Source organism: Hibiscus syriacus, unplaced genomic scaffold, assembly GCF_006381635.1.
Source record: "Hibiscus syriacus cultivar Baekdansim isolate YM2019G1 unplaced genomic scaffold, ASM638163v2 tig00111208_pilon, whole genome shotgun sequence".
NCBI lineage: Eukaryota > Viridiplantae > Streptophyta > Magnoliopsida > Malvales > Malvaceae > Hibiscus > Hibiscus syriacus.
Window position 1 is genome coordinate 1,640,007 of NW_024063020.1, and position 11,049 is coordinate 1,651,055.

The following is an 11,049-nucleotide window of genomic DNA, read 5'->3' on the forward strand; positions in this document are numbered from 1 at the left end:
TGTCGTGATAATATTTTTATTTTTCAATAATAATGTGATACTACTTTACGGTGATATGTCAATATATCCTTTAATTTTTTAACGGTGCATAATCATAGTAGAATCAAAACATAACTTTAACTATGATTTTGAAAAATATAATAGCTGAATGACCAAAATACAACCAAAGTAATGGTTAGATGACTAAATATATAGTTTACCCTAGAAACAATCATGTAGCACAATTTCCGTCTAAGCATTCACTTGCAACGAAACAAGTGCGTCACTTTAATACATCCCATCATTCACTATGGATGTATGTATATATATATATATGTATGTTACTGAAACATATATGAGCATCCCATCATCATCACCATCACCATCACATTCATCCCATCTAAATTAAGGAAGTCATGAAACGGAAAAAATAAAATAAAATTCAATCTAGTGGAATGCAATTTTGACGTCCGTAAAGGACAATACAAAACACTCTCTTTCTCTCTCTAGATACAGCGAAGCCGAAGAAGAAGGCACGTACTGAGACAAGGAATTGATTTAAAGAGGAGCAAAAACAAGTTCCTTTTTTCCCCTTTTCTGCTGAAGTGAGTAAAAACCTTATTAATTGCTTCATTTCATTGAAGCAAAACGTTAAAGAATCGAAGAGAAAGCGAGTTTAAAAGGCATTTTGGGTATGTTTTGATTGAAATCAAAGCTTTGAAGATTTGGGAAACTTTCTGTACTTCTTTTCTTATCCTCCTTCGTTGTTTATCTTTTCAGAGTAACTCTGGGATTTTTTAAACTCTGGTAAGTCTTCTTAGAGTCTATGTAGCTTTGACCATTTCTTTATTTCTTTCTTGGGGTTTTAAGTCTGGGTCATTGATTTGTGCTGTTAGTGGCTGGATCGAGTTCAGATGTTTTTTCTTAATGTATTTGGTTGAACATTAGTTTTTTCTCTTAATAAAGTTGCAATTTGGGGGGGGGGGTTTGCAGGTTAAAAATTTGAGATTGGTAAGTTCATTTTCATGGCTTTATTGAACTTTTAAGTGAAGACTTGTTGGATTTTGATGAAATTTGTTAGTTTTGGAGATTTGGGTTTTTCTTTAAGATTTGAGTGGTGTTTGATTTTATGGTTATTGGAATCTAGTGTTACAGTTTTTTGGTTGAAAGTAATAATCTTTTTGTGCTATTTGTTACTATTTTTTCCTGGATGATATATGTTTCAGTGGATCTGAAGATTCTTGTTCTTTTTTTTCCCTACAGGAATTCATGCGAAAGCCATTCAACTGCTGCTTGTCTGCAATGTTTGAATGCTCAGAATCGGAGCTCCTTGTTGGGGCAGCTTGTAACGAGGAACAGAAAGCGATATACTCAGGCACAGAAAGCAGCCAAGTTGGGGATAAACTGCTGAGTTCTTTGTTCTCCACGGCTATATTTTCGTGATTTGTTCTGTAACTGTAGTTTATTTTGTTCGAATTCATGTTGTTTTAGATAGTTGTTGCAGTTCTGTGAGTCCGTTTTAGACAGTGATTGTTGAAACATGGTGCCCTTGGGGCCTTCAACTCCTATAGGTGGTGCACGGTCTGCTCCTTCTCCTCTAATGCGGACGAATTCGGGAATGTTAGGATCGCAAGGCGGTGGACTTCCGTCTCAATCTGGGTTCTCTTCATTAGTGTCCCCTCGAACACAGTTTAACAATATGAATATGCTTGGGAATGTGCCTAATGTGGCTTCCCTTCTTAATCAGTCATTCGGGAATGGTGGTCCTGGGAGCAGTCAGCGCGGAGGTATTGACTCGGGGGCTGAATCCAATTCACTTTCGAATGTAGGTAATGTGATGGAGTTTAATGCCTTGTCATCATCGTTTGTGCCGTCGAACATGGCAAATCCTGGATCGTCTGGCCAAGTTCAAGGCCAGCAATTTTCAGACCTTTCCGGTAACCATATTTTATCGGATCAACAGCAACCCCAGTCGCAACATTTCCAACATGGTCAACCGGGAATGCAACAGGTCACCGCGCCTCACAACACCCAACAAGGACAGCTGCAGCAGCAACAACAACAGTTTCAATCTATTAGAGGAGGGTTGGCTAGTGCTGGGGCTGTCAAATTGGAGCCACAACAACTGGCTAATGATCAGCAGCAACAGCAGTTGCAATCACTGAGAAATCTTGCTCCCGTTAAATTGGAACCACAACAAATTGTGCCTACAAGAACTTTGCCACAGGTAAAAATGGAGCCCCAACATTCGGATCAGTCATTGTTTTTGCATCAGCAGCAACAGCAACAGCAGCAGTTACTCCAAATGTCACGGCAGTCCCCGCAAACTGCTGCCGCCCAAATTAATCTTTTGCATCAACAAAGACTCTTGCAACTTCAACAGCAGCAACAGCTTTTGAAAGCAATGCCTCAACAAAGGTCCCAATTGCCGCAGCAGTTTCAACAGCAGAATTTGCCGTTGAGGTCACCCGTGAAATCAGCATATGAACCTGGGATGTGTGCCCGACGTCTGACACATTACATGTATCAGCAACAACATAGACCTGAAGTAAGATCTCCATGTTCCAAAAGATCTATTTCCTCATGCATTTAGTGGCTTTGTGGATGTAACATTCTGTTTTTTTTTTAGGACAACAATATTGAATTTTGGAGAAAATTTGTTGCCGAGTACTTTGCACCAAATGCCAAAAAGAAGTGGTGTGTTTCTATGTATGGAAGTGGCCGCCAAACAACCGGTGTTTTTCCTCAGGTTTGCTGCTGATTAAAACTTACCATGTCTGGCATTCTTTTGTATTTGAATGAAGTCATTATCTTTAGAACTTTACGTCTTTGTTCGTTTGCTCACCTCATAGATGAAATTTTCCTCAGGTTTTGGGCATCTTATCATGTTTATGTTTTTCTGTTTCTAATAACTAACTATTAATGTAAAGGATAATTGAACTTTTTACAGGATGCATGGCACTGTGAAATATGCAATCGGAAGCCTGGACGTGGATTTGGTATGCTCTTTTCTTCTTTCTTTACTGTTGTTCCTCTTTCTTTCGAGATATGGTCGGTAAATTAGTTTTTCATCTAATATTGGTGCGATTAATATGTATTAGTGCTTCTTATGGGATGTCAACGAACTTAAAAGTCATATTGGTATATTTTGGTTTCTCACGGCTAATTTATCCACGTCCTCTGTGTATCTAATATCTCCCTATGTGCTTTCAGAGGCAACTGTCGAGGTTCTCCCTAGGCTTTTCAAAATTAAATATGAAAGTGGTACTCTAGAAGAACTTCTTTATGTTGATATGCCCCGGGAGTATCAGAATTCATCTGGCCAAATTGTGTTGGACTATGCAAAAGCAATACAAGAAAGTGTTTTCGAGCACCTTCGCGTTGTTCGTGATGGTCAGCTTCGGATAGTTTTCTCTCCAGATCTAAAGGTTACATATCGAGACAATGACTTCTTATTGACTGAATATTTTGTGGTCTCATTAACTAAGTTTCGGCTCTTTCATTCTTTTCATCAGATATGTTCTTGGGAGTTTTGTGCTCGGCGTCATGAAGAACTCATCCCGAGGAGATTATTGATTCCTCAGGTCGTGATTCTCTATAGCTTGAGAATGTCTGATATATGCTATTTATATCTACGAAGTTAGGATGTCTTTCTATTTTATGACCGGCTGCTTGAAATATTCATTTTGCACCATTCGTGTAATCTAGAAAATATCATATCAACGATGATACCGAATTAACTTATTTTTCTTTTTTATTTCCCTAAATTACGAGTGAATTATTATTTTGTATGATAGCTGCTTCTCTGGTAATTTGTCATTTTTGATGGTTATAATTTTGGTTGGTACAGGTTAGTCAGCTTGGGGCCGCAGCTCAAAAATATCAAGCTGCAACTCAAAATGCATCGACAAATTTATCTGCTCCGGATTTGCAGAATAACTGTAACTTGTATGTCCTTCAGTATTCGTTTTGATAGTCTGTAAATTCAAAGTCTCGTATATTCCGGCTAGACTCTTGGTCACACATACACGCACACACTTGGGCAGTAGGAAGACAAAATTAAATTGCAGTATATCCATCTACTTCTCTTCTGTTTATTAAAATTTAAAAATAATATTACATGTTTGTTCGACCAATGTTGCATGCATGGATTTCTAATTAGCTATGAATGGACTTCAGGTTTGTAGCATCGGCTCGGCAATTGGCTAAAGCCTTGGAAGTGCCATTGGTAAATGATTTGGGTTATACAAAGAGATATGTGCGGTGTCTTCAGGTAATTTCCTGCATTTGCATCTGCTCTACCTTTTTTATTTCCCCCGAAACTTTGACTAGGCGGTTTTTTCGCACTAAAACTTACCGATTTCTTCAGTCTTCTTTGGTTCTTGGGTGAGGGTCCATACCGAATGTACTCGCATCTTCAAAGTGTGTTATCAAAATTGCACTTACTGAAGACCCAAGTGCAAATAAACTATGTTATCGAAATGTACCTTAACACAAAACATGTTTGTTATTATGTTGACGAGTGGCAACCGGAAAATCTAAAACATGAAGTTGAATTTTATAGTTGTATCTCCTTTTCGAAGAATTTTGCTTTTGAAATGTAGTCTCCTCATGCACTATTTCCTTATGTTATCGCGGTTTTAACAGATATCTGAAGTGGTTAATAGTATGAAAGACTTGATTGATTATAGTCAAGAAACGAGGACGGGACCCATGGGTAAGTTTTGACAAGATCTACCTTTCTAAGTTTATTTTATCTTCTCATTGGCTTTTAGTTTTAAATATACTTCTAAACACTTGAAAGTACCGGTCCAGGCATCTGGAACCGCTCTTCGGGGTTTCTCGTAGCCTCTATTTTTGTGTTAGTTTACCTTTAACCGAATTTTGATGGGATTTCTATAAGCTGGTTGACTATCAGCTTGTGTTTGTCTGATATTTTTGTACATTGTGGAAGGGTTCTTGGCTTCTGGCTATGAACAACCCGACGTGTTCATGTAGCTATACCATTGAAAAAAGTGTTCGGAACAAGAACTTTACTAGTGTAGCTCCATATTTATTTGTTCTCATGTTGGCTCTATGATTTCTTAGCTTGACTTTCGATCTCATATTTTGTTTTTCCTCAGAGAGTTTGGCCAAGTTCCCTCGAAGAACGAGCACTTCGTCTGGTTTTCATACTCAAGCTCAACAGCCCGTGGAACGCCTACAACAGCAGACATCGCAACAGCAAATGATGGCCCAGAGCTCTAATGGTGATCAAAGTAATGCCCAGGCTTCTGGGATGCAACTTCCCGCTACCAATGGCGTGGCTAATATAAATAACTCACTTACATCTGCATCGGCATCTACCGGCACTATTGCTGGGCCTCTTCATCCTAATTCCATGAGCTCCAGGCAGCAGAATTCTATGAATAATGCAAGCGGTCCCTATGGTGGGAACTCTGCTCAGATTCTGTCCCCCGGTTCCTCTACCACAATACCTCAAACGCAAACAAATCCTTCTCCATTTCAGTCGCCTACACCTTCCTCATCTAATAATCCTCCTCAAGCCCCAAACGGTGCCTTAGCAGCTTCAAGTCACATGAGTTCCGCAAATTCTCTAGCGATGAACTTGCCCATGCAGCAGCCGGCTCTTTCTGGTGAGGTCGACCCCAATGAATCTCAAAGCTCTGTTCAGAAAATCATTCATGAAATAATGTCGAGCCAACTTGATAACACCGGTGGCATGGTCGGCACCGGCACTCTAGACAATGATGTGAAGAGCGTAAACGGGATGCTACCACCAAGCAACAACACAGTTCTGAGCGGCGGCAACACTTTGATCGGCAATGGGGCACTCCACAACAGTAATTCAGTTAGTGGTGTTGGGTATGGTTCGATGAGCGGCAGAGGCCAGTCTGCTATAGTGAATGGAATCAGGGCAACAATGGGAAATAACCCCGTCATGAACGGAAGGATCAGTATGGCACAGATGGCTCGGGATCAACTCATGAACCACAACCAGCAGGACATCGGAAACCAGCTACTGAATGGACTCGGAGCAGTTAATGGCTTCAATAATTATCAATTTGATTGGAAGCCCTCCCCATGAAGATGTGCAGCAGGCTGATGGGTTCTTTACACTATATATGATGGATCAAGGTCTTCCCTCCCACTGTGTACTAATTCCAGAGAAAGTGAAAAAACATATGGCATAGTGTTTTTATCAATGAAAAAGCAACTTTGAAGTTGCTCCAGTTTCCTATAAATCTGTTTTCCATGATATCAAGTTATATCTGTTCATAATGTTGTTTTAGTCGTTGACAACGTACAAATATTCTTTAGACACGTAATTACTTGAGATTTCTAGAGAGAACAATACTCTTGTTTACTTCCGAGGTTGTTCGGATAGGTTTAATTATTCTAGTTTTACTGCATAAGCACCCAATGAATTACAGAACATAGATCATGTCATGTTGAATGGAAGATACATAAAAGAAACTGGCATAGCATGGCAAGAACAGACCATGTAGAGTTCTTACAAGAAACTATGGTTTTGTTTCAAAGTTCAGGTGTCGATATATTTTTCGAGTTTAGCTACGATGGTAGACTTGGACACTGCACCAATGATGCTCTCTTTCTTCTCTCCATCCTTGAAGAACAGCACGGTCGGGATGCTCCTGATCCCGAATTTCGTCGGAATGCTCGGGGACTCATCGGTGTTGAGCTTGTAACAAGTAATCTTCCCGGCGTACTCTTTAGCTAATTCAGCTATAACAGGATCAAGCACCTTACAAGGTCCACACCACGGCGCCCAGAAATCGACTAAGACCGGCGTCTCGCTGCGGACGACAAGCTCATCCCAGTTTGCTTCTGTCACCAACTCAACTGCAAATTGCAGATGAAAACTTAGAAACCCTGAAAAAAGAGCAAAAACATAAGGAAAAAAGATGCTTACCTTGAGCAACAGCATCACTGGCTTTGCATACAAGCCTGGATTTTTGGCATCTACGGGTGAATGATAAACTGGGTTTATCGGATTTCGACCCGGTAAATGTGTGCAAATTGATGTTATTAGGAGATGGAGAATGATGATGGAAGGTTTGGAGCACAGTGGCTCTTGTGTTGCAGGCTGAGCTCAATTGAAAACAGCTTTTCAGAGCCATACTTCGATAATCTCGTGGGGAAGGAAGATGGCGCTATTTCGAAATTTGTGTCGTCTAGCTTTTTGGTTAACTGAGAATGAGAGGTGGTGGAAAAGAGTATAAATTCCATATGGATAATATTTTATGATTTTAATTTGATTTAATTAGAAAATAAGTATACAAACTATACAATTTTTCTTAAAGTGCCGTCTAATTTTTTTCTTTTCGATTCACCAAGGTGTTTAATGTTATAAATATTATCATTTTAGATGTCTCGACCGTAACAACTGTTAAATTTTACCATATGTGTCGCCCTTATAAAATTTTAAAAAAATTATTTAAATAGAAAAACTTAAAGTTATAATTTTTAAAAGAAAAACAAACCTAAATATTTATAAAACTACAAATCCCACACACAAAAATTAAAATCCTAATTTCAATCCCTTTGCCATTGTCAGTTGCTATCCCCACCATTAATAGGTTGAGCACCTTAAAACAACTAAATCAGCAACCAATTGCATTAGTATTATACGATTAAATATGTCATAATTAAAATTCAATCTACAATCAATCGCGATTATTGCAATTTTAAGCAAAACATTCAAAAATAATATCACTATTTAAGGCTCAATCCCACATAGTATTGGGAACAAGTGTTGGTAATTCTCAATCCCACATAGTATTAGAAACACTATTGGGAATGATATTTAAGGCTTAGCTTTCCCACTTCCTTGTTGAGTGATAGAGAACAAGGGGGACTCTCGCGCGCCGCCGCCGCCGTCGTCTAGTCTCAGGTCGGGTCGGGTCGGGTCGGGTCGTGGTCGTGGTAATGCATGTCTTCGACACGTCCGCGCGAATACTATCTTTTTAGAGAAAATTCTTAAGAAACAAATGCAATACCGTCGTTGCGATTTTGGACTATCGCAACGAATTTGGAATAAATCGCAACGCGAACTTCGACTATCACACCGAATTTGGAATAAATCGCAACGCGAACTTCGACTAAATAAATCGCAACGCGAACTTGGAATAAATCGCAACGCGAACTTGGAATAAATCGCAACGCGAACTTGGACTATCGCAATGCGAATATGTAAATCGCAATGCGATAGTCGAAGTTCGCGTTGCGAATCTGGAAACTGATTTGCGATACCGGAGATCGCGTTACGAATTATCGATCGCATTGCGATTTAGTTGGTCATTTTGGCAAATCCAAAAAAAATTAGTTAAAATCGTATATTATAAGACATTTTTGGTCACTGAGATTATTTTCTCTTTTTATTAAGATTCAATATTATTGATACCTCTTCCAACTTTTGTAAAGTTTTGCTGCTGACTGTTAAGAGTATTTTTTTTATTAAACCGATGTGATTACAATGCAGTATTCGTTCTAAAAGTTTTAAATCATTTCGTAACGAATTCTTAAACACTTCTAGAAACACGGGTTCTCGAATCACAACAATCATTCCTTTAATCATCGAGGTAATTTGGTTCGTGCCAGTGCTAAGAGAATTAAAAAGAAGAAGAAATAATCATATAAAAGCTACTAATAATTTAGCAAATCATCCCTTTAATACACACCCCTAATACGAGTAGTACCGAGTAATAACAATCCAAATTTACAACTAAGTTCATGTTCAGCTGCAGAAACAAACTAAAGATTGTAAAAGAGAAGAAATGCTACCAGCACCCCCATAAGTTTTAGCCACAAGCTCAAAATGAATAGTCCTTCAAATCGGATTTCGAGTCGTTCAAATCCATATCAGCTAAGCACTCTTCTGAAGTAAGAGGAGGAAGTTGCCTGGTTTTGCGTTTTAAATTATGCTTGTGCCACTCGCTCTTAAAGTGATCCCTGTACTGCTTTGAATCCCCCACAAATGCATTGCATGTGCTGCACTTGTGTTGCTTTGCCTCCGCTTCGGCATTCTCATTTCCCGAAGAGACAGAATCTTGTTTCTGCATTTTCTCGCTTAGTTGGAGGACTGAATCATAAGATTCCGGGGGTAAACGTGACGATGCTGACTCGGCCGAATCCTTGGCTAGATTTGATGACATATCGTCATCATCATAATTATCCACCTGTGTATCCCCCTCGGCATGCACAGACACTGCAAGTATTTCCAATCTACCCTGTGAATTCCTCACGAGGCCATCGCATTCTCGGAAAAGTCCTGGTTCAATTTCACAAATCTGAAAAACAAGCAAATGGAAGATTGAGGGCTCGAAAAAGAAAATGACTAGATAAACGGTAAACCACATAAATCATACAGCTTAGTAACATAGAAAAATCAATTCAATCCCGAAACAGCGTCTATGGACACTGGAGAAGAGTCAAAGGGGAATTACAGGTGCAAGAAGCTTTGAGCTACTATGATAGTAAATTCCCAACTGGATACAAAGTTTCTGTCTACTTGCCAAAGTTTAAGCTTATGTATGTCCCATCACTTTGCTTCACTTACGTAGTTTTACAAATCAACAAAATCGAAAAAAACAAAATAACAACACGGCAATCTCATTCAACTATCTTTTAAGAATTCTCCTAAATTCCAATTTCAATGCCATAGTAAATCATGCCGGCAGTCTGGAAAACACTTTTGATGGATTAAATCAATCACTTTCACACAACTTGCTAATGCTGATGCTTGAAAAACGGAGCAAGCAGACAATACTTTTAAATATTTCGGTAAATAATGCTAAAGGTGAAGTGAACTTATAACAGGCATGAAAAAAAAGGATAAAACAACTAAACGAAGAGTCGAAAACTTCTCCTAGGGAATAGAAGATGCAGCTTCTACTCAGGACTTACAACAGAAAGCTGAGTTCCGGATTCATCTTTTGAAACAATGGTAACACCCCATTCATTTAGCTTCTCGCAAAGAGACTGAAAATTTTGTCCAGGAACAATGAGTCGTAATCTCATGGGCGACCGTTTTATAGGGAAGTGCTTCTGAAGCTGACGAATAACCTCTAGAGCCTGCAAACTAAACACTGTTAGGCCATGAAGACGACACAAGAAGCCCACATAAGATACATGAAATTCAACTAAAAGAACACTATTCCAAGCCAACAACAGACTGTATGTCCGGAATCTCCGGATGGCCAGACTTTTCAAGCATTTGGCATCAATTAATATAGAAGAAATTGTCATCCAAGTTTAACACGCATTTCTAGAGATGACATGAAAGATTCATCGATTTGTTTCGATACTCGATAACTAAATATCTAAATGACAACTAATACAACAACAACAAATGACCTGTTTCTTGGAGCTACTATTCGGTTCAACAGCGAAATGAATTTCATGCATTAGCCTCTCAATCATACTAATGGTGTAAGGGCGCTGAGTTTCGGGATTGATAGTCTTTTGCATAACTATCGTCGCGATATCCCGAAACTGACTCGAAAATTGCGATTCCCTTTCCTTCCCAGCAACTTGCAGCTCCCCTTTCTCCAAAATCTACCGTCCAATAAAACATAAAGGGAAAAAACCCCTCATATCAACAAACAGAAAGTAAATCAAAATTAATTTCATTTTTCAAAAAAACCTAAATCAGAATTACCTCCAAACAAATTTTAGTCTGATCATCAGTTCCAAAGGCAGCAACCAAATCTTTGGTTTTAGCAAGCACCCCTTTCGAAACATTCGTGTAAACCGTATGGGACTGTAACACTTCGTCCAAATCTTTCTCCCTGTTGCAATAAATTCCATCTTCTAAATAAATTTAATCAAATTTCAAGAGCAAAAACAAAAAGTAGAATAGAATTTGTGAAAAACTTACACCCGAGAACGCCAGGAGAGCACCTTGTTCTTGTAGCAAGCGATTTCGAATCGCATGCCGTGTTTCTTCAAACGCACCACCGCCACATTCGTCAGCCGCTTTTGCCCTATCGGTTGAACCAGCGTTTTCGACATTTTTAACCTCTATCTCTCCAGCACGCTTCTTCTCCC

The 11,049-nt window shown here is 39.0% G+C and overlaps 3 protein-coding genes across 4 annotated transcripts; 1 reads left to right on the forward strand and 2 right to left on the reverse strand.

Moving 5' to 3' along the window:
• Positions 1-422: 422 nt before the first annotated feature.
• On the forward strand, positions 423-6,221 carry LOC120155873 (transcriptional corepressor SEUSS-like). 2 transcript variants are annotated; one of them, XM_039167343.1, is made up of 11 exons: positions 423-671; positions 760-786; positions 1,243-2,527; positions 2,609-2,728; positions 2,930-2,978; positions 3,193-3,407; positions 3,495-3,563; positions 3,830-3,927; positions 4,159-4,252; positions 4,627-4,696; positions 5,103-6,221. In XM_039167343.1, the coding sequence occupies exons 3-11, from the start codon at positions 1,520-1,522 to the stop codon at positions 6,065-6,067; spliced, it is 2,688 nt and encodes an 895-aa protein (XP_039023274.1). In that variant the 5' UTR covers positions 423-671; positions 760-786; positions 1,243-1,519; the 3' UTR covers positions 6,068-6,221. The 2 variants fall into 2 exon arrangements, with proteins under 2 accessions (XP_039023274.1, XP_039023275.1); XM_039167344.1 differs by lacking the exon at positions 760-786.
• A 181-nt stretch (positions 6,222-6,402) lies between these two features.
• Positions 6,403-7,179, reverse strand: LOC120155791 (thioredoxin M-type, chloroplastic-like). The gene is made up of 2 exons (XM_039167252.1): positions 6,914-7,179; positions 6,403-6,843 (listed from the first exon to the last, which is right to left on the reverse strand). The coding sequence occupies exons 1-2, from the start codon at positions 7,119-7,121 to the stop codon at positions 6,524-6,526; spliced, it is 528 nt and encodes a 175-aa protein (XP_039023183.1). The 5' UTR covers positions 7,122-7,179; the 3' UTR covers positions 6,403-6,523.
• Positions 7,180-8,612: 1,433 nt separating this feature from the next.
• Positions 8,613-11,049, reverse strand: LOC120155835 (ribosome maturation protein SBDS-like). Its single transcript, XM_039167294.1, has 5 exons — positions 10,880-11,049; positions 10,661-10,790; positions 10,357-10,557; positions 9,907-10,074; positions 8,613-9,290 (listed from the first exon to the last, which is right to left on the reverse strand). Exons 1-5 carry the CDS (start codon positions 11,011-11,013, stop codon positions 8,814-8,816), a joined length of 1,110 nt encoding a protein of 369 aa, XP_039023225.1. The 5' UTR covers positions 11,014-11,049; the 3' UTR covers positions 8,613-8,813.

Excerpts from the sequence above, each read along its gene's own strand:
- LOC120155873 (XM_039167343.1), top strand. The coding sequence starts at position 1,520 with ATGGTGCCCTTGGGGCCTTCAACTCCTATAGGTGGTGCACGGTCTGCT. Across the intron at positions 3,408-3,494 it reads TTTTCTCTCCAGATCTAAAG|ATATGTTCTTGGGAGTTTTG; the intron begins GTTACATATCGA and ends TCTTTTCATCAG. Across the intron at positions 3,564-3,829 it reads GGAGATTATTGATTCCTCAG|GTTAGTCAGCTTGGGGCCGC; the intron begins GTCGTGATTCTC and ends TGGTTGGTACAG.
- LOC120155791 (XM_039167252.1), bottom strand. The coding sequence starts at position 7,121 with ATGGCTCTGAAAAGCTGTTTTCAATTGAGCTCAGCCTGCAACACAAGA. Across the intron at positions 6,844-6,913 it reads CAGTGATGCTGTTGCTCAAG|TTGAGTTGGTGACAGAAGCA; the intron begins GTAAGCATCTTT and ends TGCAATTTGCAG.
- LOC120155835 (XM_039167294.1), bottom strand. The coding sequence starts at position 11,013 with ATGTCGAAAACGCTGGTTCAACCGATAGGGCAAAAGCGGCTGACGAAT. Across the intron at positions 10,791-10,879 it reads CTCTCCTGGCGTTCTCGGGT|GGAGAAAGATTTGGACGAAG; the intron begins GTAAGTTTTTCA and ends TTATTGCAACAG. Across the intron at positions 9,291-9,906 it reads CCGGAACTCAGCTTTCTGTT|ATTTGTGAAATTGAACCAGG; the intron begins GTAAGTCCTGAG and ends CTTGTTTTTCAG.